Source organism: Marmota monax, unplaced genomic scaffold (genome assembly GCF_021218885.2).
Source record: "Marmota monax isolate L192 unplaced genomic scaffold, Marmota_monax_Labrador192_F-V1.1 WCK01_AAM20220418_F8-fsc00195, whole genome shotgun sequence".
NCBI classification, from domain to species: domain Eukaryota; kingdom Metazoa; phylum Chordata; class Mammalia; order Rodentia; family Sciuridae; genus Marmota; species Marmota monax.
The window spans coordinates 1125683-1151818 of NW_026691979.1; the positions used below are offsets into that span (position 1 = coordinate 1125683).

The 26136-nt window shown below is 44.4% G+C and overlaps 1 protein-coding gene across 2 annotated transcripts in view; it reads left to right on the plus strand.

Annotated features, from left to right (window-relative positions):
* Csmd1 (CUB and Sushi multiple domains 1) overlaps positions 1-26136 on the plus strand; it is a 1167250-nt gene that overhangs the window by 947070 nt on the left and 194044 nt on the right. For both annotated transcript variants that reach the window (XM_058580132.1, XM_058580135.1), the window contains exons 25-31: positions 1508-1699; positions 4360-4498; positions 7398-7585; positions 12414-12608; positions 18071-18187; positions 21377-21490; positions 25050-25145. In XM_058580132.1, coding sequence (XP_058436115.1) covers positions 1508-1699; positions 4360-4498; positions 7398-7585; positions 12414-12608; positions 18071-18187; positions 21377-21490; positions 25050-25145 — 1041 coding nt within the window. The remainder of the gene's footprint in view (positions 1-1507; positions 1700-4359; positions 4499-7397; positions 7586-12413; positions 12609-18070; positions 18188-21376; positions 21491-25049; positions 25146-26136) is intronic.

A 26136-nucleotide genomic window follows, 5' to 3' on the forward strand; every position in this document is an offset into this window, starting at 1 on the left:
CAGCCTCTGCCCTCAATTAGTTGGAGAGGAGGAGGGGCCCAGTTAGCACACTCTGCACTTCCTCTCCTTGGCTGAGCTAATCACCTAGATATTAGTCTCTCCTTTACTGAGTGCTTAGCCAAAGATCAGTGAGCCTAAGTGATCATTAAGTGCTAATTAAGACCTAATGAGGGGTGCTGGGATTTGAAGCAGCTCTGACCAACCAGAGATCCTTGAAGCCCTTAGCGTGACACTTGCTGTTGGGTCTTTGATCCTTTATCTGCATGGTCCCTACTTTTCTGTCTCACATTTGGCTAGACATTTCTCAAGAGTAAAGAGCAGGTCTTCTTTATCTTTATATCTAAGTGGATTTTATTTGTACGTGTATGTGAATGTAAAGGTAAGTATATAAGATAAATATATACATGTGCATGTGTATGTGTATGTGTGTGTGCATATGTATGTAAAATTTCCAGAATTTACAAAACTGAGAGCAAAGCCTTCTCATGGCTTTAAATCACCAGGTGTGTGGAGAGATGGGTGGGTACACACGTGGGGTTGGTGTGCCTGGAAGACAAGGAAGACTGTCCCTCGTAGTCTCTTGAGCACTGCAGGGCCAGCAAGACCTGTTCTGGTAGAATAGGCAAACTTGGAAAGGTGTGCATGGCTGGACCTTCAGGTGTGCCCTCCTAATCCAGCTCGGCATTACCACATGGCATCCAGAGACTGGAGTGGAGAGGGCCCTGCACTGGCCTTGGGCTTGTGCTGGGGTCTGACCTGGGCTGGCTGCGTCCTGGGTTTGAACTCTCCCTGTGGGGGATTTCAGAAGCAGGGATTGGGGGTAGTGAAAGGGTCGCAGCGACATCAGAGCCTCGGGTCACCAGGCTCCAGAGGTCCCATAGACTCTCTGCCAGACTATTTTGTGACACCGGCTTCTGCACAAAGGACTTGAAATTCTAATGCTTTTTTTTTTGGGGGGGGGGGGGACACCAAAGGGATGGATATCATTTTCATATCTTTCATTAGGATTGGGGTGGCCAAGTTGGAACTCTTCAGAGTGAAAGGGGTTATCAATAACAACCTCCCAAGCATCTGTAGGACCCACGGCATTCTGGGTAATACTGACCAGTCATCCCCTCCGACCCCCTCCCATCCCAGAGTCAGCAGAGGGTTCCCATTGAGTTGAGGGTTGTCGGTCACCTTGAAGGCTTAGACTCTAAGAAAATTCTCCCTATTTTATTTTACTTGAGGTTCCTTGGGATTGGTGATCTTTATTTGAATCATGCTTTTTATTACAATATTTTGAAAGAGCAAATCAGGCAGGAATATATGTGTGTGTTCTCAGTAAAATGCGACACCTTGACGCATTCCCTAATGGCTGCACTTTCAGTACGATTTTGCTAGGATTCGTTCAAGGCGACACCATCACCAGGCTGACTGTGCACGGAGCGTGCTCCACTCACAAGGCCGTGCCTGCAGGGAGCTGCCGAGCCTTGGCTCTTCACCTGGTTTTGTCTGTTCTTTGCAGCATCCGTGGCATCCACCTGCAATGACCCAGGGATGCCACAGAATGGGACCCGGTACGGGGACAGCCGGGAGCCTGGAGACACCATCACATACCAGTGTGACCCTGGGTATCAGCTTCAAGGACAAGATAAAATCACCTGTGTGCAGCTCAACAACCGCTTCTTCTGGCAACCAGACCCTCCTACATGCATAGGTATCGGGCAGCAGAAAATAAGAAATTCATGTTTGGAAATGCATGCATGCTGACATCAGCATTGCTCTAACCATGGAGTATGTCTTCAGAAAGACTTTTCAAGAGTTTCTTAAATATCCTTGGGCTCTCTGAGGCCATGCTGAAATTTTATTGTGAGCCTTTATTTTACTATGTAAAATAAAGGAAATGATTTACTCAATATATAGTAATTGACTTTATCTAACATTTCATGTCCATAATAATTCTTGTTTAAATATATGTCCAATCAAACCACTGTAATTTAAAATTCCTGTTGCTTCAAAATTTGTAACCTGCCCTCACTGTTTCCTTTCCTAATGGAGACACATGCCCTTAAGCAAAACCTACTCACTAAGAAGGGCTTTCTCTTTTTAGATGTTTTTTTTAGAATGTCAGTACATTTTCAATAGAATACTGAAAACTAGAAATTATACTGCTTTTGTGAAAATGAAAAAGAAACTTATTTTTAATATCCATTAAAATTGTATTGTTTCACCTTACTAAAAGAATAACAAATGGTTCTGTAGACTATGACCTTCCTAGATCTCTATCAAAAATGCCATTTTAGGGAAATATATGTTCTTATATAAAATACAATTGCACATACATAGACTGTCTATTCATTCGATGAAATATTTTAACATGAAATACTATTTAGAGCATTTTATCTTAATTTCTAAAAAGAAACTCGAGTAGTCTTTCTTATCTTAATGAACTGTCACTGTTTAGTTGATGCTTCATTATAATCTGCTTGAAAATGTGAAACGGAACTGACCCGTGAGGGAGGCAGTGAGGGGGAAGCCGTGTGCTTACCACTGGAGGCCACTCTGCTCGAGTGCTCTCGAGGGAATGCACAGCAGCCCAGCCCCTCTGTCCCCGTGGAGCTGGGCACAGTGCTGGCCATGGTGCTCTGTGGGCCCAGGAGACGTGAGAGCCTCTGCTTAGACCCTCAGCCCCTGGCTTGTGCCCAGGGACATCCTCTGACTCCTGGGAGCCCAGCCCTGTTCCAGCTCAGGCGGAGGCTCAGGAGCCTTGCAAGATCCTTTGGTTTTTTTCAAGTGGAGTAAATACCCATCAATGAAACCATCCTTTAAAAGTCTTTGACCTATTTTTAAATTAGGAAAGGAATTTTTCCTTCCGATTACGGGTTTTTAAGCTCAAGGAAGAAAATATTAAAAAGCAATACCTCTATGAATTAATCTCTTAAAGGAAATGTATCATTTCACATTGACTTAAAAATGAAATCGTGAAGTTTGACTATCTTCCCAACTATAATTTTTCTCTTGATTCATGTCTTCATTACCTAATTTTGAGCAGCAACTAAATAGTGTATACCTCAGCCAAAAGCTCACACCATACTTCCTGTCTTGACCATCCATTGCAAGGGGGGCGGAAACCACCTGCAGGCAATTGACCGCTCTCCTGTGATGTCAGTAGCTGGATCTGCAGACACACACCTAGATAGCATGTAGCAGAGAGCTAACAGACATGGTGAATCGATTTCACAATTTCCTTATGTACCTAGTGACCCACTTAAAGTGCTTTTAGATGACAGAGTCGTGCATGGCTCTTCTGAAGTTGAAGGTTTTGCTTTCAGCATGAGACTCTTGTGCATTTTCACTAGTCTGGGGCAGAGGCATGGCCTCTCCTGGCAGCCTGCACCCTGTGAACCAATTTGTTTTGATCAGATTGAGTTTGCAACAAAACATACTGGATTTAGTTGGGTTTCTTCTCTTGAAACACTGTCTTCAGGAATATTAAGTAATTGAAGACCCACAAAGTCTTCTTTTCTTTCTTTCTTTCTTTCTGAAAACAATCACCAGAGGGCATTTTCTTTTCTAGTTAATTTTTTTTCCTAAACTTATGTATGTTCAAGGGTATTAAAAAGCCCCCCCGGTGGTTCCGGGATGCTGTGGTCTAGCTGGAGTGGTGTCCTAGAACAACTTGGTGGGAAGTCACTGGGTTTGACAGGAAAGCCCCTAACCCACATGCTCACGGAGGTGTCCACACTGTGTGCTAGCAAACAAACTGAGGTGTTTTAACATCGTCATGTAACAGCAGGCTTAACAGAAGTGTCTTCTAGTGCATGAAATGATCCTAAACATTTCGGATTCAACAACAAAAAGTGGCCTTCCTTCTAACCACAGTGAGTTTATGTCATGAGTGCTTTACTAACATGAAGGTGAACACGTCCACCTCACAACTGAAGACTGAAAAAGGAGCTCACTCTATCATTATCCACGAAGTGTTCCTTTTAATAGTGATATTCTAAGCACTATGATGAAATATTTTTAGGAGTCAGTGTTCTGCTCCTGTTCATTATATGTCCTAGGTGACATTGTGGGTATGTGTCCCTAAGGGTCGTGCACGTAAATGTTGGTGACATGGGGATCAAGTAGTTGGTCCAATCCAAAATTATAGGAAGAAACTTGTAATTGCCAGAAGTTCTGAAATTCTCCCTAAATATGAGGTGGGGCATTACGTAGAATTTATTAACATGAAAAACATACCTCTGGCTCTGAAATGTCGGGGATGGGTGGGAATGAGCCTGTGAGGCTTTGTCAGAGGGCCTGAGCGGTCCCCTGCACTCTGCCAGCTCTCTTCTGACCCTAACTCGCTCTCTGTGACTTCTGCTCTGCCAGCGGCATGTGGCGGCAACCTGACGGGCCCTGCAGGAGTCATCCTGTCCCCTAACTACCCTCAGCCGTACCCTCCCGGGAAGGAGTGTGACTGGCGAGTGAAGGTGAACCCGGACTTCGTCATCGCCTTGATATTCAAAAGGTACGGCTCAGCAGAGCGCCTCTGCTCAGTGGGCTTTCAAACACCACGCCCGAGTTACCTCCCTGACCCTTCAGAGTGTCCACCTCTGCACCTGGGCTGCCTTGGTTTTGTCCGCACGTGCAGGGTGACGGGCTGCAAAGGCTGGCTCTGCTGGGTGGCACTCCGTGGGCCAGGCGCGCCTCTAACTGCGGCTCACCGGCTGCGTGACCATTCCACCCTGAGGCCTGCACTCACAGGACATTCAGAAAGGATCGACTACGGCAGGTGCTCTGGGATAATCCTAGCCAGAGCCTCCCACTTCTCCAGTGTACACTTTCTGTGGCTGATGATCCCAAAGGCAGCACACTGCTGTCACGCAGAGGGTTAGGAGTCGATGAGCTTTGAAAAGGGAAGCTCCCCAAACTTGGTTGCTGGGGGTTTGAATTGTTAGGTATTGGTCTGAAAAATAGGTCCTTCCTGCTGTACTAGATGATAAAAGTTCAAGCACTATTAATATTTTATAGGTTCCACAATATGCTATCTCATATGCACAGTACTCCACGGTGGTTCAGTTTTATTGACTCCCAAGGTCTCCTCCAGTGTTCCACTTTGGTCTTTGAATTGGATGAATGTGATGCTTTTCTAGGTAACCGCTGCAGTGGACTGTCCCGCTGGCCGCTCAGAGGTCCAGGGCCCAGCGGTCTAATCCTCTGTCTCCATCTGCCTGGGAGCAAGCTTTCTTTTTAGGCTCTGTGCATCAACATTCAGGCCTCGCTGTGCTTTCCCTCCTCCACTTTCTCCTGATGAGGTCCGAGTCAGTGTGATGTGAAGGATCTGTGATTCTGAATCTCAAGCAGTTGATAAGCCATCATTTCAGGAATTTTCTAAAACTACTACAAATTTTCCAGATGAAGAAGACTTTTATGACACTCAACTAAACACACAGATCCAGTGACCGTTTGCTGGCCATGTCATTGGGTATATGTTTTTTAAAATGCTGAATCCTATTATGCCCTCACGGAAACCAGGTCCAGTGCCAGGAGATTAAGAGTACAGTAGAATCCAAGGCCAGCTGGGAGAGAGGGAGCCTCGTTCAGGAATCTGCCGTCTTCCATGGCTGACCGATTGACCAAGTTCCCAAAGTGCACCTCATGGGAGGACTCATGAGGCAGTTGTATCAGCCAAGTTTTTCAGTGTTGCAGAGGTCTCTGTAGCAAGTCTTCTGCAGAAGGCCCCGGCATCTCTTCCAACTCTTCCTAGAGATCGTTACCTGATCCTGCAACTTTTCCCATCTGAACGTTTGTGTGGGCTGGGGTGGACCCTAATGGCTGTACCTGTGGGGTAGGGAGGTGAAAGCCAGATCCTGGGTAGGATCAGAGATGTTTAAGGGCCCAACAGAAGGCTGCCCCAGGCTTGCTCAGACTTGAAAGTACTCACAGGCCTTATAGGTATGTTCAACTGTCACAGGTAGAAATAAGATCTTCAAGGAAACTGTAATCAATTGAATTTTCAACTCTAGACTTCTCTGCATGAACTACACCTTGTCTAAAATGAGATACCAGATGAAATTTGCTTCCTGAGTTGTGTGTCTGATTGTATTTTCAGTGCACAACAAATAATCTAAAATAATAATTGGCTTTGCCAAACATTGGGGATGGAACATGGCCAGATTATAATAACATCCTTGCAAAATACTCTGAAAAAAATCATTATCCCAATAAAATTCTCCTTGGTCTATACAATTCCCACGAGCCTCCTAAATTTAGCAACTCTGATGGTTCACTCCTTCATTTCTGACTTCACTGAATTTGCAGATAAACAGACAAAGAAAGCAGGTACAGCTTGCTGCAGACACTGTGTTCAGGGCCTCCCACTGGCAGGAGTGAAGTGCAGCCCAGACCTGCAGGGGTGGTGAGATGCAGGGCAGAGCAGAGCCCTGCTGTTCCCAGACCTCTATGCTTCAGGAAGAAGCCCATGCCGTGGGAGGGACTTCCTGTCCTGGCTCTTTCCTTGACTCTGCAGACAAAAGGAGCCCTGTGATGTGACCACAGAGAAACCCTGGCGTCTCTGTCTCACATACCAGAAATTCCTGTGACAGGATAGTGGTTGGATTAAGTCCTGGATGTGAGAGGAGAGGAGAAGGGCCGGCTGGCCTGCGTGATGACCCACCCCCAGTGGCTCCTCCTGATTGGCTGATTGAGTCCAACCAGCTCGTAACACCTGGCCAGCCTCAGACTCCCATTGGAGAGTGCCCAAGGCCCAGGCTCACCCCACAGCAGCCTGCCCCGGACGCTTCAGTGGAAGCCCACTCCCTACGTCAGTCTGTGGGGACAGGCTGTATGTCGGCTTTGGAGAAGGGGAGAGTCAAAACCAAGAGCAGGGTCTGGGAGGCAGGAAGGGAGGGAGAGCCAGAGCTGGACTAGTCGGGCGTTGACACTCGATACCTGAATGTTCACACTCTTCCCTGGTGCGACTGTCAAGATTGGCCCATTTGTCTAAGGAAAGAGAGACGATTACATTTTTTAAAATTAAACAAAAAGCAGTTTTAAAACTATAAAAGTATATAGTAATGCCAAAGATATATCACATAAAAACCAAATATTAGTAGGAATTCACTCCTCTGAGGCTACTTCTTTCAAATCACATCTCATGAGCCAATTCAGGACATGGGCAAGGGTGTCACACCAAGGTTACTATGATGCGTTTCTCTTAGCCATCTTCAAAATTGTGCAAAGTACAAAGAGTATTCACTGCCATTGGAAATGCCATTTTACATTTTTGCTCATTATTACATGTTACTTTTTGATTTTCCTAATTATTAAAATTATTATACAAAAGCAAACAAAGTTGACTGGTCGTCTCCTGAAAGACAGGGTGTCCTTGTCTGGGGACCAAGTGTAACCGGGTTCTGTCCTTTCAGTTTCAACATGGAGCCCAGCTACGACTTCCTGCATGTCTACGAAGGTGAGGACTCCAACAGTCCTCTCATTGGAAGCTTCCAGGGCTCTCAAGCCCCGGACAGGATCGAGAGCAGTGGGAACAGCCTTTTCCTGGCATTTCGGAGCGATGCTTCTGTGGGCTTGTCCGGGTTTGCCATTGAATTCAAAGGTATGAGGTGGGCTGAACTGGCGGGGCGCTGGCCTGTGTCTGACTTGGTTTAGTTGTGCACTTTCCTCAGGACGTCTTCATATCTGTCTAGCCTGAGCTGTCAACGTGTCCCTCCTCTGTCCTCTCTCTAGTGGAGACAAAATTCCAGAGACACATTTCTGCCTGGGCTGAGAGAAACCAAGATGGGAAAATATTTTCCAAGTTCACAGCTGTTTAAAAATAAATGATGGTTTACATCTTCAGTAATCTGATGATTTTATCAGCAGATATCTTCTGATGTGTTTCTTGAGGATGACTCGATTTTACTACGCCATGCTACCCCAGTTTCAACTCAGCTTCTTTCACTGTGACCAGCTGCTACCTGCCCTGGTCTTGCCTGGGGCTTCTGGTTTTGTGAGGAGCCCTGGCCCTGGGCAGGGTACCGTGCTCTGGCTGTGGGGTCAGGGGCCCACTTTCGGTCCACCATGCCCTGTCATTGACATCCACCTGCACTGAGCATTTTACCTTTGAACACATGAAAAGAACATTATTTTTTCCAATCTATTTCTCATGTAAACAAAGAAAATGTGAGGTATGACACAAAGAATTAGAGAAGACAATTTGCTAAAATATTAGTTTATCACACTGCTTTATCAAAAGTTTAATAGAAATATTTATTAAAACTTCTTGAATTCCATTCATAGGTGGAATTATAAAGGAAAACAGGATACATTTCAATTCTGTTACTTCTTTAATGGGTTTATTTTTTTTTTCATGATTTTAAATAGAAAATCAATCTATTTTCCCAAAAACATAAAAATATTATAAGTCTTCATTAAAATGTACAATAAAAAATTACAGGATTCAGCATCAGAGGAGGGCCTGTGCCTTTCAAATAGAAATTGTCACTTTTATGAACTACTGTGACACCACTCATTCACCACACCGTCAGAAAGTTCTCGTGTTAACAGGAATTCTCTAAAACGCACCTCACCAGGTGTGTCTGTTCTACCGTAGCCCCAAACAAAGCAAAACCAAGGAGCAAGACAAACCTGCATCCGAATGCAGAACGCATGTTGCTCCCTGCCTGCTCAGACGCCTGCTCTTCTCCCGGGCATTCCTAGGGAAGTCCGTCGAGGGCTGAATGGGCAAATGGCCCATGAGTAACATACACGCAACCTTCTGAGGGGTTCTCGGGTAAGCAGCTCAGCCACCTGAGAGAGGGCTGTAGCTCTTAGTGTTTAAAAAGTTCTTGTATAGAGTCCAAGAAAAAAAAAATCCTGGGAAAGCAATGCCAGTGCTACCTCAGCAGCCAAGAGCGTTACTGCCATCGGAAGGCAGGCGGGACCCAGGGAACAGGGCAGCGGCACTCAGGGTCCCTAGAGGGACCTGGCATACTCCATCCACTTGGCCCCCAGAACAGGAAGATGCACAAGTGTTCCTAAGCAGAGCAGACAAGGACAGCAGCAGGACACTCATGTTATGAAGTCATCCAATTAGGAAACGTGGCATGTGGTAAGCAGAGAGGGCCAGTGATTTATCACCGAGCGTCTTGAACTGACAGCTAGGTAAAAGGAACCAAAAGATGAGATGCCACTCATTTGAAAAAAGGCCACCATCAGATCTCGAAATCACAGGCACAAAGTGGCAAGCTGTGTAAGTGAAGCTTCACCAAACAGCCAGCCAAGCTACAAGAGATTTACAGCAAAATATGATCAAATGGATGAAAAGGCTGTGGATACATACTGATGGACAGGCACTGAACAGTTTTCACTCTTTTAAAGGAGAAAAAATGTAACCAAGATTAATACTTGTAATCACTAGATGCTCAGCACCTTTTGTTGGGTAACCCATCAAACAACAGGGACGGGAATGGCTTTTACCTGCGTAGAGTTGTATTTTTTCCTCCCTTAATTTCTTAAAGGTTCTATGTTTTTCATGGCATTTAAGGCTGCTACTAAGAGTCATGAACATGTCAGCTGCCACTGAAATGTACAAATAGGTTTCAAGGAAGCATTCAGAGAGCTCTGGTCCCCACGTACCACTCTGTGCTTGGCAAGAGACTAACAACAAAACAGGTGTAAAAATGGAGACAGGAGCCAGGTGCAGAGGCAAAGTGGCAGAAAGGCAGCAAGCCCCTTGTCCAAGATGCCAGTCTTATTTATATCAGCAGGTCACCTTAGGTCACTGGCATTAGTAGTGCATTATGGTTCGTGGTGTCACCAGGCAGGTTACAGAATTAGCAACATTAGGCAGCTTATTCCTCAGTTACATACTACAGTTGCAATGTGCAATGTTGGGAGGCTGTGTAGCTCTCAAGAAGTTACTGTTACATGGACAGGTTCAGGCTCAGCACTGCTTGGTGACACATTGTGGTTGTCTAACCAGAGAGTTCCATTATTCCCAGGAGCTAAGTGGCTAGATCAAGGTCGAGGTTAATAAGACTCTAGCACAGAGCCTCCTCATGCAGGGCATTGCTAGAGCAGCTAGGTATTACACATGTATTAGTTATCTTGCTAGTTCCTGGGGGAAACTGCAGAATATTCCAAATGTGGAAAACAGAGTGCCTGCCCCACAGTGCACCCCGGGAGTTTGCTCACAGAGGAACGCTGAACATTTCCATGGCCAGAGCCCTTACAGTGAAGCCCGTGGAGATTCTTCACCACTGTGTCTGCATCATGGACCCAAATATGCAAATAAGCTACATGTTGTTACATGTCAGAGATCACTGCAATAGATGGAATATTTAGCATGTTTAAAAGATGCAAATAAGAGATTGAGTGAACCATTGCAGTGAAATCTCTATTTGGCCTATGTTGAGATTTAGACTGTTAAAATACAACTACGGATACTGAATGAACCCAGCGAGGCAGCCCCCTTTGGCTTCCTGCAGGGCTTTTCAAGGTGTGGGAATGTTGTTTTCTGTTCTCCTCTGCTGCACAATGTCCACTCCTAGGAGGTGTGCTGGATGGCCTCCCAAGCTACGTTACTACTGCTCTGTGCACACCTGCGACAGGTTGCAGTGTGGATTTGGTCCAAGACCCACCTGTGGAATTGCCAGGAACAGTGGAGAGTGATAGACCATCAATAAGAGGAAATAACAGAAGCAAATCAATATTGATCCTGGTTAAAAAAAAAAAAAAGACTCACTCTTCCTTTACATTTCCCAGAGATGATTACATTTGTTTGATTTTCTTTAATGAATAAAGGGATTGCTGTTCATGGATTTTTACAGAGAATAAGATTGACAAACCAAAAGGAAAAGAGCTAAAACACTCAATCTGTCTACTTTGAAGTTACCCTAGAGCCTAACCTGATAGTAATCTCATTATTCCCACACACATCCTCTCTCTGTCTTAAAATCTCTGCCCCAGAGATTTTCATGACTTGAAGCTAGAAAGTGAAGTGTGACTTCTATCTTGGCACTGAAAGGCCAGTCAGGCTGCACTCCCTGGGCTGCTAGACTCACTGGGAACTTGACAAGGGCATGAAGAACGTGCCTTTGTACACTGACAAAAGCTGTTCAAATGCTGAAATCACATAGGACACATATATGTTGATTTAGTGACATCTTGGATGGTCTGTTGAAATAGATAGTTTAAAATCTTGTGACAACTAGAAGATACTGAAGTGGCCTGCAGAGCCAAGGACTGAGAAGAAAGAGCTGTTTGGGGTGGACATTTGGCAATGCCCATGATTGGCTGCGATTGTCAGTGCCTATTGAGCGTCCCCGTAAGCGGGTCTCTCCATGGCATTTCCGCCTTAGCCTATCTCCGGCGTTGAGGGCACGCATGCCCTGGGTGCCCTTTCCTACATTCCCTGTCTTCCACTGCCCTGTCCCCTTGCCCTTCCCTGGTGGTGCCACTAAGTGCAGTCAAAACCAAATGTCTCACTAAGAGGCTCCAATTGGACAGGTCTCTGCAGGGTGCTTTGTGGGAGTTAACCTGGCTTTGTGAACTTCAGATCCCCGCAGCCCTCACCTCGCCAAGGTGTGGTGAAGAGGACCATGGGGCGTTTAACCACCCAGTCAACAGGTGATAACGGACCTCAAGAAGGCTCAGCAGTTTCCACAGTTAATATGAAGCCGTGGGTGGTGATTGCAGGCCACCACGTTTGACGGTCACCAGTCAGGAAATGTATTTTTCCTGCTATGACAGGAAAAACAGTGCGGAGAGCAACAGAGGAATCAAGACATCCTTCTGGGCTTGGGTTCAACATCTACATCATCATGAGCAGCAAGTGCTCTTGACTCCGTGAATGATGCCATTTTCCTTTTGGGAAACCCAGTTTTCCCATCTCTTTCTACATGTGTGGGGTGATTACATGTTGGTGTAACCTGTGTACAAAGGTCAGAAAACAAACCTCAGTTTTTTCCTGAATCAGTTTATGTGGTTCAATACAAAAATCCACAGCCAAAAAAGGTAAATGTATAAAAAATCTAAAACTGTATCTTTTTTACCTAGATGAAAGTAATTTAATATCAATTCTGTAGTAAAATGTGGTTTTAAAAAAGAATATAATTTGGGGCTGGGGTTGTGGCTCAGCAGAAGAGCGCTCGAGACCCTGGGTTTGATTCTCAGCACCACATAAAAATAAATAAGTCTAATAAAGACATCATGTCTAACGACAACTAAAGTTAAAAAAGAATATAGTTTACTAAAAAGGAATTTTTCTACTTTTAACTATGAGTAGGTCAAGTTAGTCATTAGGCAACCAATAAATATTTCTGAAAAAAATTCTTAGGCAGGGCATTGTGTGACCCCTAAACAAAATAAGCAAATGATGAACCAAAGAATGCAGAAGAATGGAGACAGCTCTCTCATGGATTGTGCTTTTGCTTCCTCTGCAGAGAAGCCCCGGGAAGCTTGTTTTGACCCTGGGAACATAATGAATGGAACGAGAATAGGAACGGACTTCAAACTGGGCTCCACCGTCACCTACCAGTGCGACTCTGGGTACAAGATTATGGACCCCTCGTCCATCACGTGTGTGATCGGGGCCGACGGAAAGCCCTCCTGGGACCGCGTGCTGCCCTCCTGCAATGGTAGGTCTGGACAGGCTCTCCTGCAGAAGGCCGCGCTCTGCCTCGCGGAGCCTCATCTAAACGGCTTCACGCTGCAGTGCTGTCCATCCTCCGCCATGGAGGACACTCAGCTCGGGGCCCGCAGCCGGCTCCTGACAGTCCTTGACGGCTCCATCTAGCCCACACATCAGCCATCCCCAGGGATTGCCAGAGAGGGGATTTTTTTTTTTCTTTTACTCAGGTATTTTGATACTTTTTACTTGTTTTTGTTATTTTAGACCAGCTCCACACAAGAAGTACAAATTAGCATTTTCTAAGTGTTTCTATGTTTTTTTTTTAGGTGTTTCTGGGTTAGCTGATTACACAGATGGAGACTATCTAAAGAGGGACAGGGAAATGGAGAGTGAGGGGCAGAGAAAGAAATTTTAAAATACATACATCATTGGAACAGATATAAAATTTCCCCAAAGCATAATTACTTTGTAATTCTTTATTTAGAGATAAAATTAACAAAATCATCTTGTAAAAATGAGATCATCCTTTAAGATGAATCAAAGCTAAACTCTAGTGACAGAGGTCAGACAGCCCTGGGGTGGCCTCCAGGATGCTGGCTGCTCTGCATCTCCTCTAGGTAGCTCCATTGGAGGCCCCCGGGCAAGACCTGCTCATGCTGTGGACACAGTCTGCAGGTGTTGATTAAGAAAATAGGGCAGGGGTCCAGCTCAGTGTGGGGCACTTGCCTAGCACGCATGAGGCCCTGGGTTGCTTCTGTTAAGTAAATAAATAAAAACCTAGAGGCCGAAGCACGTGGTCTCCCCATTACTTTAGGACATAATCTAAACCTGTGCAGGGGACGTATTTCCACTGGTCAGCCTTGCAATTCCACTAGCATCGTCTCACCAGATAGGCATTTAAAAAATGTGTTTGCAAAAAACCCAAACCAACAAACACAGCCCATCCTGTTCTGTTCTGCTGTCTGTTTAATCCATTGTCCTTCTGAGAGCCTCCATGAAGGCCCCGTGTCCACCAGCACCAGAGGCTGCGTGGAGTAAGAACTGAGTGCATGATGCTAGGGTCAAAGAAGACCTCAACGATGACCCTCCCCGTTCTTACCTGTGGACCACAGGGACGCCTTCCAGGGCTCAGGAGGTGTGTGAAGGCGAAGGTCCTGAGCAAGGGGGCATCCCGTGGCCCCTGCTGTGAGGGGCCTGGAGTGCACCCTCTGATCCCCACTCTTCCTGGCTCCCAAGGAGGCACTGTGTGCTCCCTGCTGAGCGGGGCACCCACTGGGACTCCCCAGGATTTTGCCTGCGGGGATGAGTGTTGGGGAGATAGCAGCAGGAAGTGAAATGAAGGAAAGATCCTGGATTTTGTGAGTTTTGCACACGGATGATATTAAGGGAATCTACTCGGTGCTAAATTCAAATGAAATTTTAATTTCCAGGCAATGGTGGCAGGTTAGCAGAGGATAAAATGGGACCGGGAAGAGCAGGGAAGGCCCCCTGGAGCCTCCGTCTGTGATCAGCTGTTGAGGTAGAGGTCGCCTCTTTTTCTAAGTCTGAAGTCCCGTGAGGTCAGGCCTGGTTTTTAGTCATCGATGCTCATGAAACACAGAACTCAGACTTCTGCTCATGGCCTTCCACTTGCATCTGAATAAAATTCCATATTCCAAATCTTGAAAGCAGAGATGACGCCCCCAGTGTGTGGGATCGCTCGTGGAGAGTGGGGCATTGTGTGCATCAGTCAGTGCTAGTGGTCACTCGGGCCAGCAGTCATGCTCGGGGGCTTCTGCCATAGTTCAGACCTTTAGAAGTTTCTGTACTATAAGGCACAGCCAGTGAATGCTGCACCAGCTTGCATCAGATGCCTGGAACAATTTTTTCATGATGGTATTATTGATGGCCCATGGTTTTGTCCGTTGAGGTTTGCTATGGAAGTGGAACTGAACTTGAAATAGCACAGAGCCCCTCTCTTGGTCAGGATGGCTCTTGTCTGCCAGAATGGTCCCTGGTGTACTCAGCTGGACGAAATGGTCACTTCACCTGGAAGATGTACAGTTAACCAAATGGGTGGTTAGGTTTCATTTGACCACTTGCCACAAATGCTGTGGCAATCTTTTTTCACCTACAAAGCAGTTTAGCAGGTTAGTTGTCAAACGGGACACACTCATTTATTTTTATTCTGTGCTCACATTAATATAGAGTAAGAGAAGGGGCAGGTCTGCTCCCTACCTGAGCATAGGAAAAGAAACAGAATGGTTATTAAGAATCGACAAGCATTCTCTGCATGTTTTCTCAATTCCAGAAATCTTTGTGGCCTGTGGGATGCATTTTTTAGTTGTGGTGATTTAAGTTTCAGGAAGGATGTCAGGCAGAAGCATATTTAGTGGTAAAAACAAACACCGTTTTTCTTCATTTCTTATTTGATTTTTAAAACAGCAGTGCTCTTTTACCCAATCCTAGGACAAAGCGTTTGTAGCCACACCTTAAGAACTACATCAGAAAGTGTTCTTCAGAAGAATAAATTTCTAATATCTAAAAATTTGGGCAACAAAATTTTGGCAAAGTCATTTTTTTTCCATTTTTCATTTACACATTTTCTCTGAAATTTGAAATAGGTTATTTATTACTCTTGAAGAGCAGTGGTTGCAAAATGATCTGCCTGAGTATTACATGCCTGGGCTAAAAGGAGATAAGTCTCCATTTTTGTTTGTATTTATTTTCACAACTTTGGTCTATAAACCTTTGAGAAAAAAGAGGTGATTTTCCTGAAATAGCCAGTTTGGATTCACGTGATGAGATGGAGATGACTCTGAGTGGCACATCTACACGGAGGAGGGGGCTCCCAACACTTCCCTGGGTGCCTTCAGCTTTGGAGGTATCTTCCACCCCAAAGTGAAAATGATCTTTTTCTATTTAAAACTGTAAGATGTCATTTGGAATGATGAAGGCGTTCTGAATCACAGCATTGGCATGGAGGTGTGCTGAGCTCGCTCAGGTCTCTACCAGCCTCTGGAGCAGGGACAGAGCACACCGATGACTCAGCTGTTTTTCTTCGACTTCTAGAATAGACTTAGAGCTTTCCAAGACACTGAAATACAAGGATTTGGGAAATTGGTGGACAAACCATTAACTCTCTTGAAAATAATGAATGAGGTGTCTGAGCATTAGCAGTTGCATATTCTGAGTTTTATTAATGGTGGAGAATGTTCAGTTCATTAATAGGATTTAACTGTGCTGATTAACATTCAAAGGATTCAGTATGCTCTCATTTCTATTTTTTGAAAATTACCATATCAAGGAGAAGCGAGCTGTAGAAATATGGACTTCTGAACGGTCTGAGTCCTAGCCAGCCGAGGGGTGTGTAAGATGAGAAGAGAGTAGGGCTGCAGGAGGCAGGCTTCAGGGTGGCAGGCTGGCAGCAGGCACTTCCATGCTGGCCCACTCTGCCACTGCACAGGCCAGGGCACACCAGCCCTCCACATCAAACAGGAGGTGGAGAGGAGCTGGAGACTTGGAAACTGAGCACGGCGTGACTGTGCTCTAGCTGGATGTCTGCTCTAGGATGCCGATGCACCCACACATGCGCACACAGATGAGCACACACACACACATCCACACACACACACACATAGACACACCCATATACATACACACACACAGATAAACCCCCCACGCAGATTCACCCATACACACACACAGATACACCCCCCCACACACAGATGTACTCATTCACACACACACACAGATATATCCATATACACAAACACAGATACACCCATACACACGCACAGATACATCCCCCCACACACAGATGTACTCATACAGACACACACACACACACAGATATATCCATATACACACACAGATACACCCACACACACACCCACAGATGCACCCATACACACACCCACAGATGCACCCATACATACACACAGATACACCCATACACACAGATAAACCTTACACACACAGATATACCCACACACAGAGATCCACCCATACACACTCACATAGATCCACTGGAATAACTTCTGGTTTACAGCTGGCAGCTATGAGCAGCTTGGAGGGCTTGAAGAATCTACGCTCTTCAGGCCTGACAGGAAGGCCTGCAGGATGGGGTGCTCTGCTCTGGGAGCCCTTAGTGAAACCACAGCCTCAGCACTTGTGGTCAGTGTGACCCAGCTGCCAGGCCAGGAAACCCATAGTCAGGAGCTTCGGGGCATGAGACCCCTGACTCAGAAGGCCCCTCCCATAGGGACAAAGACCCTTCCAGACAATAGCAATATTTAGAGCTTCCTCACAGTGCAGTTACCATAGGCATAAGATGATTGGCTTATGGATACTATCTTCCTTATGTATGATGGATGGGATGCCCCACCTGAGCCCTATAACAGTTGTATGCATTCCAAAAATAAACGAGCCACTGGACATCATCTAGGTCGCCACCAGCCAGTTCTCATCAGCTCCCGGCGTCTGTGTGTTGACTCTGCGTCTCTGCCTCCCACGACTGAGGTAGCCGAGTGACTAATTGACCACACCAGTGACCAGAACGACTGCATCCACACATACACACACACAGATGCACACACACACAGATGCACACACACTCAGATCCACCCATACAAACACACACAGATGCACACACACTCAGATCCACCCATACACAGCCATACCCATACTCACAGCCACACCTATACACACAGATACACCCATACACACAGCCACTTGTATACATTCACACAGACACCCACATGTACACATATACATACACACTGGCATATACACATACACAAATACGCACATGCACACACCTATACACATGTATAATTCACACACCCATGTCGGCACACAGTGATACATAGATGCCCACACCCATTCACACCCATGTACACAGATACACAGGGATTCATACATGTACACACTCCTACACACCCATGTACACCAGAGGCACACCCACAGACACTGAGCTCTCTGTTGCTCAGCATCTTTCTGCCCCAGCTCTCTGGCTGGGTGTTCCTTGAGCTCTAAGGTGAACTTGGAGACCCCAGAAGCATACCCGAGTGCTACCCTTCAGCTGCGTGTATGAAATGCAAAGTTAAAACAAACAGAGCCTGCAAAGGAAAACGTGCCATTCTCTGAGTTCCATGTGAAGGAAACTGAAATGATTCGCATCTCTCATGGTGACAGGATGACTGGGATCAGCCACGGTGTTTGGAGGAGCCTTTTAAAGGGATTAATTATTACAGTTGATCCGATGTTTTATTGTTACCTGCCTGGACCGGTCTTGAGACCCCAGTAGATCCCCTCTAACGGGGCCCTGTGTGGCCTGGCTCCCTTGGGTCTCCTGCAGAGCAGGACCTGGGCGAGCCTCGCTGCGCTTTCCCCCCAGCAGCGTCTGCTCCCAGGACACCTTTGGGCTTCAGCTCTGTCGCTCACACTGTCCTGCATGTCACTCTGTCACTCACACTGATCTCTTTCCAGCTCCATGCGGAGGCCAGTACACGGGATCCGAAGGGGTGGTCCTGTCACCAAACTACCCACACAACTACACAGCTGGCCAAATATGCCTCTACTCCATAACCGTGCCCAAGGAATTTGGTAAGAAAGTACTTGGTTTTCAGTTCGTTGTCGTGTTTCTCACGTTTCTCTCAGGGCTCATTTTCCTGTCATTTGGTAAATATCCAACTCCTAACAGTGACATCATGCAGAGATAGGGGTCGCAGCACAGGTGCAGACTCTCAGGTGCAGCCCAGGTGTCCCTGAGGTCTTTGCCAACGTGCTCCAGCTGCGTGTCCCCAGGAGTCTGACCCACAACCCCAGAACCTGGCCAGGAGGTTCCTAGTGTTTCTGAGGAATCACTCTCTCCACTGGCTGCCTGCTTGGGCAAGGGAGGCCTGCACAGCAGCCCTGCGGGGGGCAGGACACTTGCATCCCTGGGCACAGCGGGCAGGTCTCTTAGTGGGCAGGTGGGGCTGTGGTCTCCTGTGCACCTCAGCCTTGACCCTGCACTGAAGGGAAAGCTTCTTCATTCCCCCAAATGCTCCAATTCCTCCAGTTACTTTACTCTTTCTACCTTTTATGCATCAAAGTGTCTTTATCAAATTGGAATACAGCAGTCAGTCTATGATTGCAGTTATTATAAATCGTACCTCACATCACAATGCAACAGTGATTTTGAACAGAAGAAAAGTCACATGCCCTATCCTGAATATTGATTATAAGGTCCCAACCTGAGTAGTTCAGGAACACAAGCACCCCACTCCATCAAATTAAAGCTTTAGTTTGGAGTGAAAGTGCTACATGAAATACTTAAGGAAAATCCCTAATGATTTTGACCTTTCCTACCCCTTACCTACTGTTTCCTGGGACATTAATCAATTGGTTCAGCAATTCCATACTTTGATAAGTGCCAGTGATACCAATATGAATGAAGTACGGCCCGTGTCCTGACATGCTCCGTGTGGGGTGTGCTTGGCAGGTGTGTGAACCAGGAGGTGACGTGACGCTGTCTGGGCAGGAAGGGCTGCCCACCTTGTGGTCAGCACAGGCCGCAAAGGGGAAGTGGCATGTAGTACAGGTCCTCAGAGATGTCAGTGGTGTCTGTGTTCACCCCAGGCAGCCCCAGGTACCCTTTGTAAAACCAAAGAGGATCATGTTAACATCTTGATAAACATTCGCCCACTCCTTTGCCTACTCTGTGAAATGTATGTGTTGAAGTCGGGCGTTTCAGGCCCTGGAGATGTGGGCTGCCACCTTATTCCCTGATCCACCAAGTGACAGCCAATTCAGACTGTCACCTCCAAAGTCTCGCTCACTGTGGCCTACTTGTGAAAGGATTTCCTTATAGTCCATCCTTAGGATACAGCAAAGGGGGGGGCGGTGTTTCCTTCTCACTGGTGAAGCACTGTTTGAGTCTGCTTTCGCATCACTGTGACCAAAACTCCTGATGAGAACAGAGTAGAGGAGGAGAAGTTTGTTTGGCTCATGGTTTCAGAGGTGTGGTCCATGGCCTAAAAATGCCCCAGCTCCAGGCACAAGATGCAGCAAACATCATGGTGGAAGGGTGTGGCCGGGGAAAGCAGCTCCGCACACGGAACCAGAGAAACAGAGAGACTTCCCGCAGTGGCAAGTCCCAGGGACCCCCTCCTCTGGCCACACCCCACCTGTCCGGCCACACCCTACCTGCCCACAGTTACCACCCAGTTAATGCTTCAAGTGGAGTAATCCATGATCAGGTCACACCTCTCATCATCTAATCATTTTACATCTGAAAATTATCGCATAATCTGACACCCGAGCTTTGGGGGACACTGCATACCTTCCTGGGAAATGTGAGCCTTACCCACAGCTGGACACAGCCCTCCTGCGGCCTGAGTCCCTGGAGTCCTGCTGTGCACTTGGTCCCTTGTGCACCGTTTTCTCAGCAGATGACTTCCTGGAGTGCACCTGCCTTGAGCCCCAGACTCTTAGACTGGGCCCTGGAAGCCCTCAGAAGGAGTCCCCCAGAGGGACCATGGCTCCTCCTCGTGTGCACTCCGTGCCCCTGCTTGCTGCAGTCCTGCCACCACATCAGCGTCCTCTTACCTCCTCTAAGTTCCTGCCATGAAGTGGATGTTTTGCTAAAGATTTCTTGAACAAAAGTAGGAATTACGTGTAGATGGCTCACTTTTGTTCTGATTAAGACACCCAAGTATTCCACCGCCAACATGATGAAAACAAAATTGATTTTGGAAATGGCGGGGCACATGCTAGAAATGTAGGGAATCGTGACGTTCTCCTAGCTGTAGCCTCTGAACCCCGCACTTGTGGAGCACCTCGCTGGGGGAACTGCCTCCTGTCCACAGGCTTCCTCTGAGCTACCTCCCAGGGAACTTAAAACTCTCCATTCACAAGGCACATTACACACGTGTGCACACTCTACATACACAGCACTCAAGTGTGTGTGTAGACAGAGACATGCATACTCCTGCAGGTAGATGGCCTCTTGTGTGCTCACTATCACAGAACCTGGGCTCGCACAGCTAATGTGCGTTTCCACCCCTTGCTCCAATGATTTAGAATGACGGCCCAGCTTTCACATAAATAGGAAAAGGATGAGTTGCTATTGCTTGGAAAAAGATGCTGAATCACAGGATTTCCTAAATATTTAAAGGCTCTCTATCACCAATTTGAATTCACAAATATAAATTAAATTTTTCACTGTATAGTATGTATTTATGATATACTTGGAGAAGGGGTGTTCACACAACTTAACCTATAAGATAAATAAAATTGTGCAGAGGAATAACAATAAGCAAGTCCTACGTGTGCTGCTGAATCAAGGGTATGAACAAGTTAATATGAATTTGACGGTGGGTTAACATAAATTGTTAATAGAGTAACTTTCTGTAACGAATTTTAAATTACTCACCAAATTACCATGCATTTTTATCTGTTTATTTTTTATTGAATAAAATGTCTCTGACTACACAAAAATTAATGGGATGCCTTTATAGATGTTCGTCTACTATTTTAATGCAGTATTTAATAAAAGAAAAAAAATCCTCATTTAATGTTAAAATTACACAGAGAGCAGTAATTTCTCTCCTCTTATTAACTACCAAAAAAAAAAAAAAAACAAGATGTAAAGTAAAATTGTTTTATCACTGAAAAAATACAGAAAAAATAAATTCCCATTTATGTTTTACAGGAATGTTGAGGTAGTGGTGCTTGGGGGACCAGCCAGCGCTGTCCACCCTGGCCTCTGTTCCCTTCTAAAGCATCTTTCCCTCCGCCCTTTGTTTTCAGTGGTGTTCGGGCAGTTTGCGTACTTCCAGACAGCGCTGAACGACTTGGCAGAACTGTTTGATGGAACCCACCCCCAGGCCAGACTTCTCAGTTCACTCTCGGGCACTCATTCAGGTCAGATGCTTTTACAATCCCATGAGACATCTGTGGTGACTGATTTTAAATTTGTCTATTTCTTTGTTTTGATGAATGAGAAATTTAATGATTGAATTTGCAGGTGTGTTTAGCAAAGTCTTGTTTTAGGTATAAGCTTTCAGAAGTGTCTTATCCTATTTAAAAAACACCCACCTTTATGTTCCATAGTAAGATCATGGAACATGTAATATGTCAATATAAGAGCAAATATCAGAAACTTAATGGGTGCTAAGTTGTGTCATGTATTTGTTTCCTGCTTCATAATCCTCTACCTGGAGTCAAGAGCTCTTCACAGTTTGTTCTAAATCCTTTAAAACCTGAACTTGTGCCCAGGCAGAGAATATCCATAGATTCCAGTGTCCATGGAGGGTTCCTGAAACCAGCCCCCTTCAATACGTAGGGAACGGCACAACTCTGCAGGATTAATTTATCACAGTCTATTTACCACACCCCTTACCAATGAGCCAGTCCCTTTATTTTCACTTCTGCTATCTTTTCAGCATTTACTTGTTAAATTTGCTAAATCAGTCTCCAAGTAAAGGATGTATACACAGTCTCGAAGCTACTAAGGTTAAGATTTAGTTATTTCCAGCTTTTCACTATTTCTTTTTTATCTTTACACTTTTAAATTTGTTCTAACTAGTTATACATGACAGTAGAATGCATTTTGACATAACATACATATATGGAGTATGTCGTCTCATTCTTCTGGTTGCACATGATGTAGAAGTACACTGGTTATATAATCATATATGCACGTAGGTAATAATGTCTGATTCATTCCACTATCCTTCCCATCCCCATATACCCTCCTCTCCCTTCACTCCCCTCAGTCTGATCCAAAGTCCCTCTGTTCTTTCCTAGCTCCCCACCGTATTATGAATCAGCATCCACATATCAGATACAGCATTCACTTCTATGGGATTCTTAGGGATTGGCTTATTTCACTTAGTGTGACATTCTCCATCTCCATCCATTTACCACCAAATGCCATAACTTCATTCTTCTTTAAGGCTAATATTTAATTGTGTACATATGCCACATTTTCTCTATCCATTCATCTGCTGAAGGGCACCTAGGTTGGTTTCATAGTATTGTGAATTGAGGTGCTATAAACATTGATGTGGCTGCGTCACTGTCGTATGCTGGTTTTAAGTCCTTTGGTTATAAACCAAGAAGTGGAATAGCTGGGCCAAATGGTGGTTCCATTCCCAGTTTTCTGAGGAATCTCCATACCGTTTTCCATAGTGATTGCACCAATTTGCAGTCCTACCAGCCGTGTATGTTTGTGCCTTTTCCCCCACATCATCGCTCACATTTATTATGATTTATATCCTTGATAATTGCCATTCTGGCAGGAGGGAGATGAAATCTTAGAGTTGTTTTGATTTGCATTTCTCTAACTGCTAGAGATGCTGAACATCTTTGCATATATTTGTTCACCATGTGCATTTCTTCTTCTGAGAAGTGTCTGTTCAGTTCCTTAGCCCATTTATTGATGGGGTTATCTGGGTTTTTGATGTTGAGTTCTTTATATATCCTGGAGATTAATGCTCTATCTGAAGTGCATGTGGTAAAGAATTTCTCCCATTCTGTAGGCTCTCTTCTCACGTTCTTGATTGCTTTCTTTCCGTGAAGGTTTTTAGTTTGATCCCATTTACTGATTCTGGATTTTACTTCTTTTGCTTTAGGAGTCTTGTTAATGAAGTTAGTTCCTAAGTTGACATGGTGGAGATTAGGCCTATCTTTTCTTTTGTTAGGCAAAGAGTCTTTGGTCTAATGCCTAGACCCTTGATCCACTTTGAGTCGAGTTTTGTGCAGGGTGAGAGATAGGGGTTTAGTTTCATTCTGCTGCATATGGATTTCCAGTTTTCCCAGCACCATTAGTTGAGAGGCTGACTTTTATACAATGTATGTTTATGGCTCCTTTGTCTAGTATGAGATAACTGTATTCATGTGGGTTTGTCTCTGTGTCCTCTATTCTGTACCATTGGTCTACATGTCTGTTTTGGTGCCCATACCATGTCATCTTTGTTTCTATGGCTCTGTAGTCTAATCGGTGATCCGGTATATTCTGATGCCTCCTGCTGAACTTTTCCCACTGAGGATCGTTTTGGTTATTCTAGGACTCTTATTTTTTTAAATGAATTTCATGATTGCCTTTTCTATTTCTATGAAGAATTCCATTGGAATTTTTAATATGAATTGCATTAAATCTATATAGTGCTTTTGATAGTATGGCCATTTTGACCATATTATTTCTGCCTATCCAAGAGCAAGGTAGATCTTTCCATCTTCTAAAGTCGTCTTCTTTAGTGTTCTATAATTTCCATCATAGAAGTCTTTTACCTCTTTTGTTAGGTTAATTCCCAAATATTTTATTTTTTTGAGTCTATTGTGAATGGAGTAGTTTTTCCAATTTCTCTTTCAGTGGATTCATCACTGATGTAGAGGAATGCATTTGACTTATGGGTGTTAATTTTTTACCCTGCCACTTTGCTGAATTTACAGATGCAGAAAAAGCATTTGACAAAACACAGAACCTTTTAATGCTAAAAAGAGTAGAAAAAAATAGGGATAACAAAATCATATCTCAACATTATCAAAGCTACCTATGATAAACCCAAGGCCAACATCATTCTAAATGGAGAAAAATTGAGAGCATTCCTGCTAAAAACTGGAACAATACAGGGATACCCCTTTTTACCACTTTTATTCAACATTATCCTTGAAACTCTAGCCAGAGCAATTAGATAGACAAAATAAATTAAAGGGAAACCAATAAGAAAAGAAGAACTCAAACTATTACTATATGTTGATGACATGATTCTATATCTAGAAGTTCCAAAAAATTCCACCTGAAAACTTCTAGAACTAATAAATGAATTCAGCAAAGTAGCAGGATATAAAACCAACACCTATAAATCACTATTTCTTAACCAAACAGCTATGACCATGTTTTGTTATTTTCTACCAACATCCTATGGTAGAACCTTTAAGAAGAGGCATTCAAAATCTTGATACGTAGTAACAAATTCTCCTGGAAAATCTTGTAGCCACCCACTCCCAAGCTGTTCAGGATAGGATACAGGCCAGGCTCTCTCAAGAGGTTACAATTTTACTTCAGTAGGCTTTTCCTGAATGTGTTAATTTTTAAAATCAACTTTCAATTCAAAATATTTTTTTTTCATTTTAAGAAAATTTCTAGCCAGCAAGAATCGAATCAATGTAATCTGAGGTAATGACGCAGCCAATAATTGTGTCTTACCTGTTAGCAGCCAGTAGCCCTATTCTGTTGTCTTCAGAAGAAGCAAACATGAAACAATGATTGAATACATTTTACTAGAATGTAGGAACAGAGTTTTAAAGTCTTGATATAAACAATATTTGGGTCTTAAACCCAAAATTAAAGTTTATTTTTTTAAAGTTCAAAAATTCATTGTAAAATTCCAAGTTAAAATGATCTCTGTGAATACTCCCATTCACCCAGGGCTGGGTGTTTTCTGGCCCCAGGAATGATCTCTGCCTTTATCTGTAGGTGAAACGCTGCCTTTGGCTACATCCAATCAAATCCTGCTTCGATTCAGCGCCAAGAGTGGGGCGGCCGCCCGGGGCTTCCACTTTGTTTATCAAGGTAAATGCACCCCCTATCCCCCTCCTCGGCTCCTCTAACACTGCAGCTCCACCCTCTTCAGACAAGTCATGGAAGTATCCAAACCATACTTTTGTGATATTTAAGGAATTGAGGATATTTATATAAGATAAAATTATTTAATGAAAATATTAGTTGTTCTTTCAACACCTGGATTTTCTATTTCTACTCCAGATCATAATATCTCATTTATCCAGCACTATACGGAGACGGATCTTTATCCTATGACCTTTGTGTAGCTCTGCACTTCTCAAAATGTCTGCAAATATAATATTTTATCTGATTAAGTAAACCATTTCATTATAGTTTATATCTTTGCAAGGACTTGAATGAAACACACTTAATCAGGTAATCCAATTGTTACTGGGAAAATAAACTTAAACAACAATTTAACAACAACAACAAAAAAAAACTTATGCATCTCTCACTTTACCTACCTAATTTTGGTTGGTCGTGCTTTATTCACTTTTAGCTCTTCTACATCATTTCTGTTTATTTTTAAATTTGGAATTCATTAAAAATAAACTTGGGATTGCTTCATAGATTTGAAGGGTGAAGAATTTTACCTGAGTGTGGTTTACCTTTTTTGCACCTTCATTGAGTGAACTTAAGAAACTGCCAGGTGACCGCATGTACATTTGGGGATGAGAGCAGGGGCAACATGGGACTTGTCATGATCACCTTTGGTGGGGGGGGGGATCTGGGAGAGACTTTTCCTTGTAGAGAAAAACTGTCCAAACATAAGGCGCGATCTTGATCCAGTTTTCCTCTAGGCTAGAGAGAATACTACCCACCCCTAAATATTCTCCTTCAGTTGGAAGGAAATAATTTTTTAGCAATGACATGTTTCCCTTAACAAAGACTTCAGAAGCATCCTTGATATATTATGTTTTTCAAAAAAAATATAGAGAATAACAAGGTCGTATATTTATATATCCTAGCTAATAATCTCACATTGCAAAAGCCATGCCAT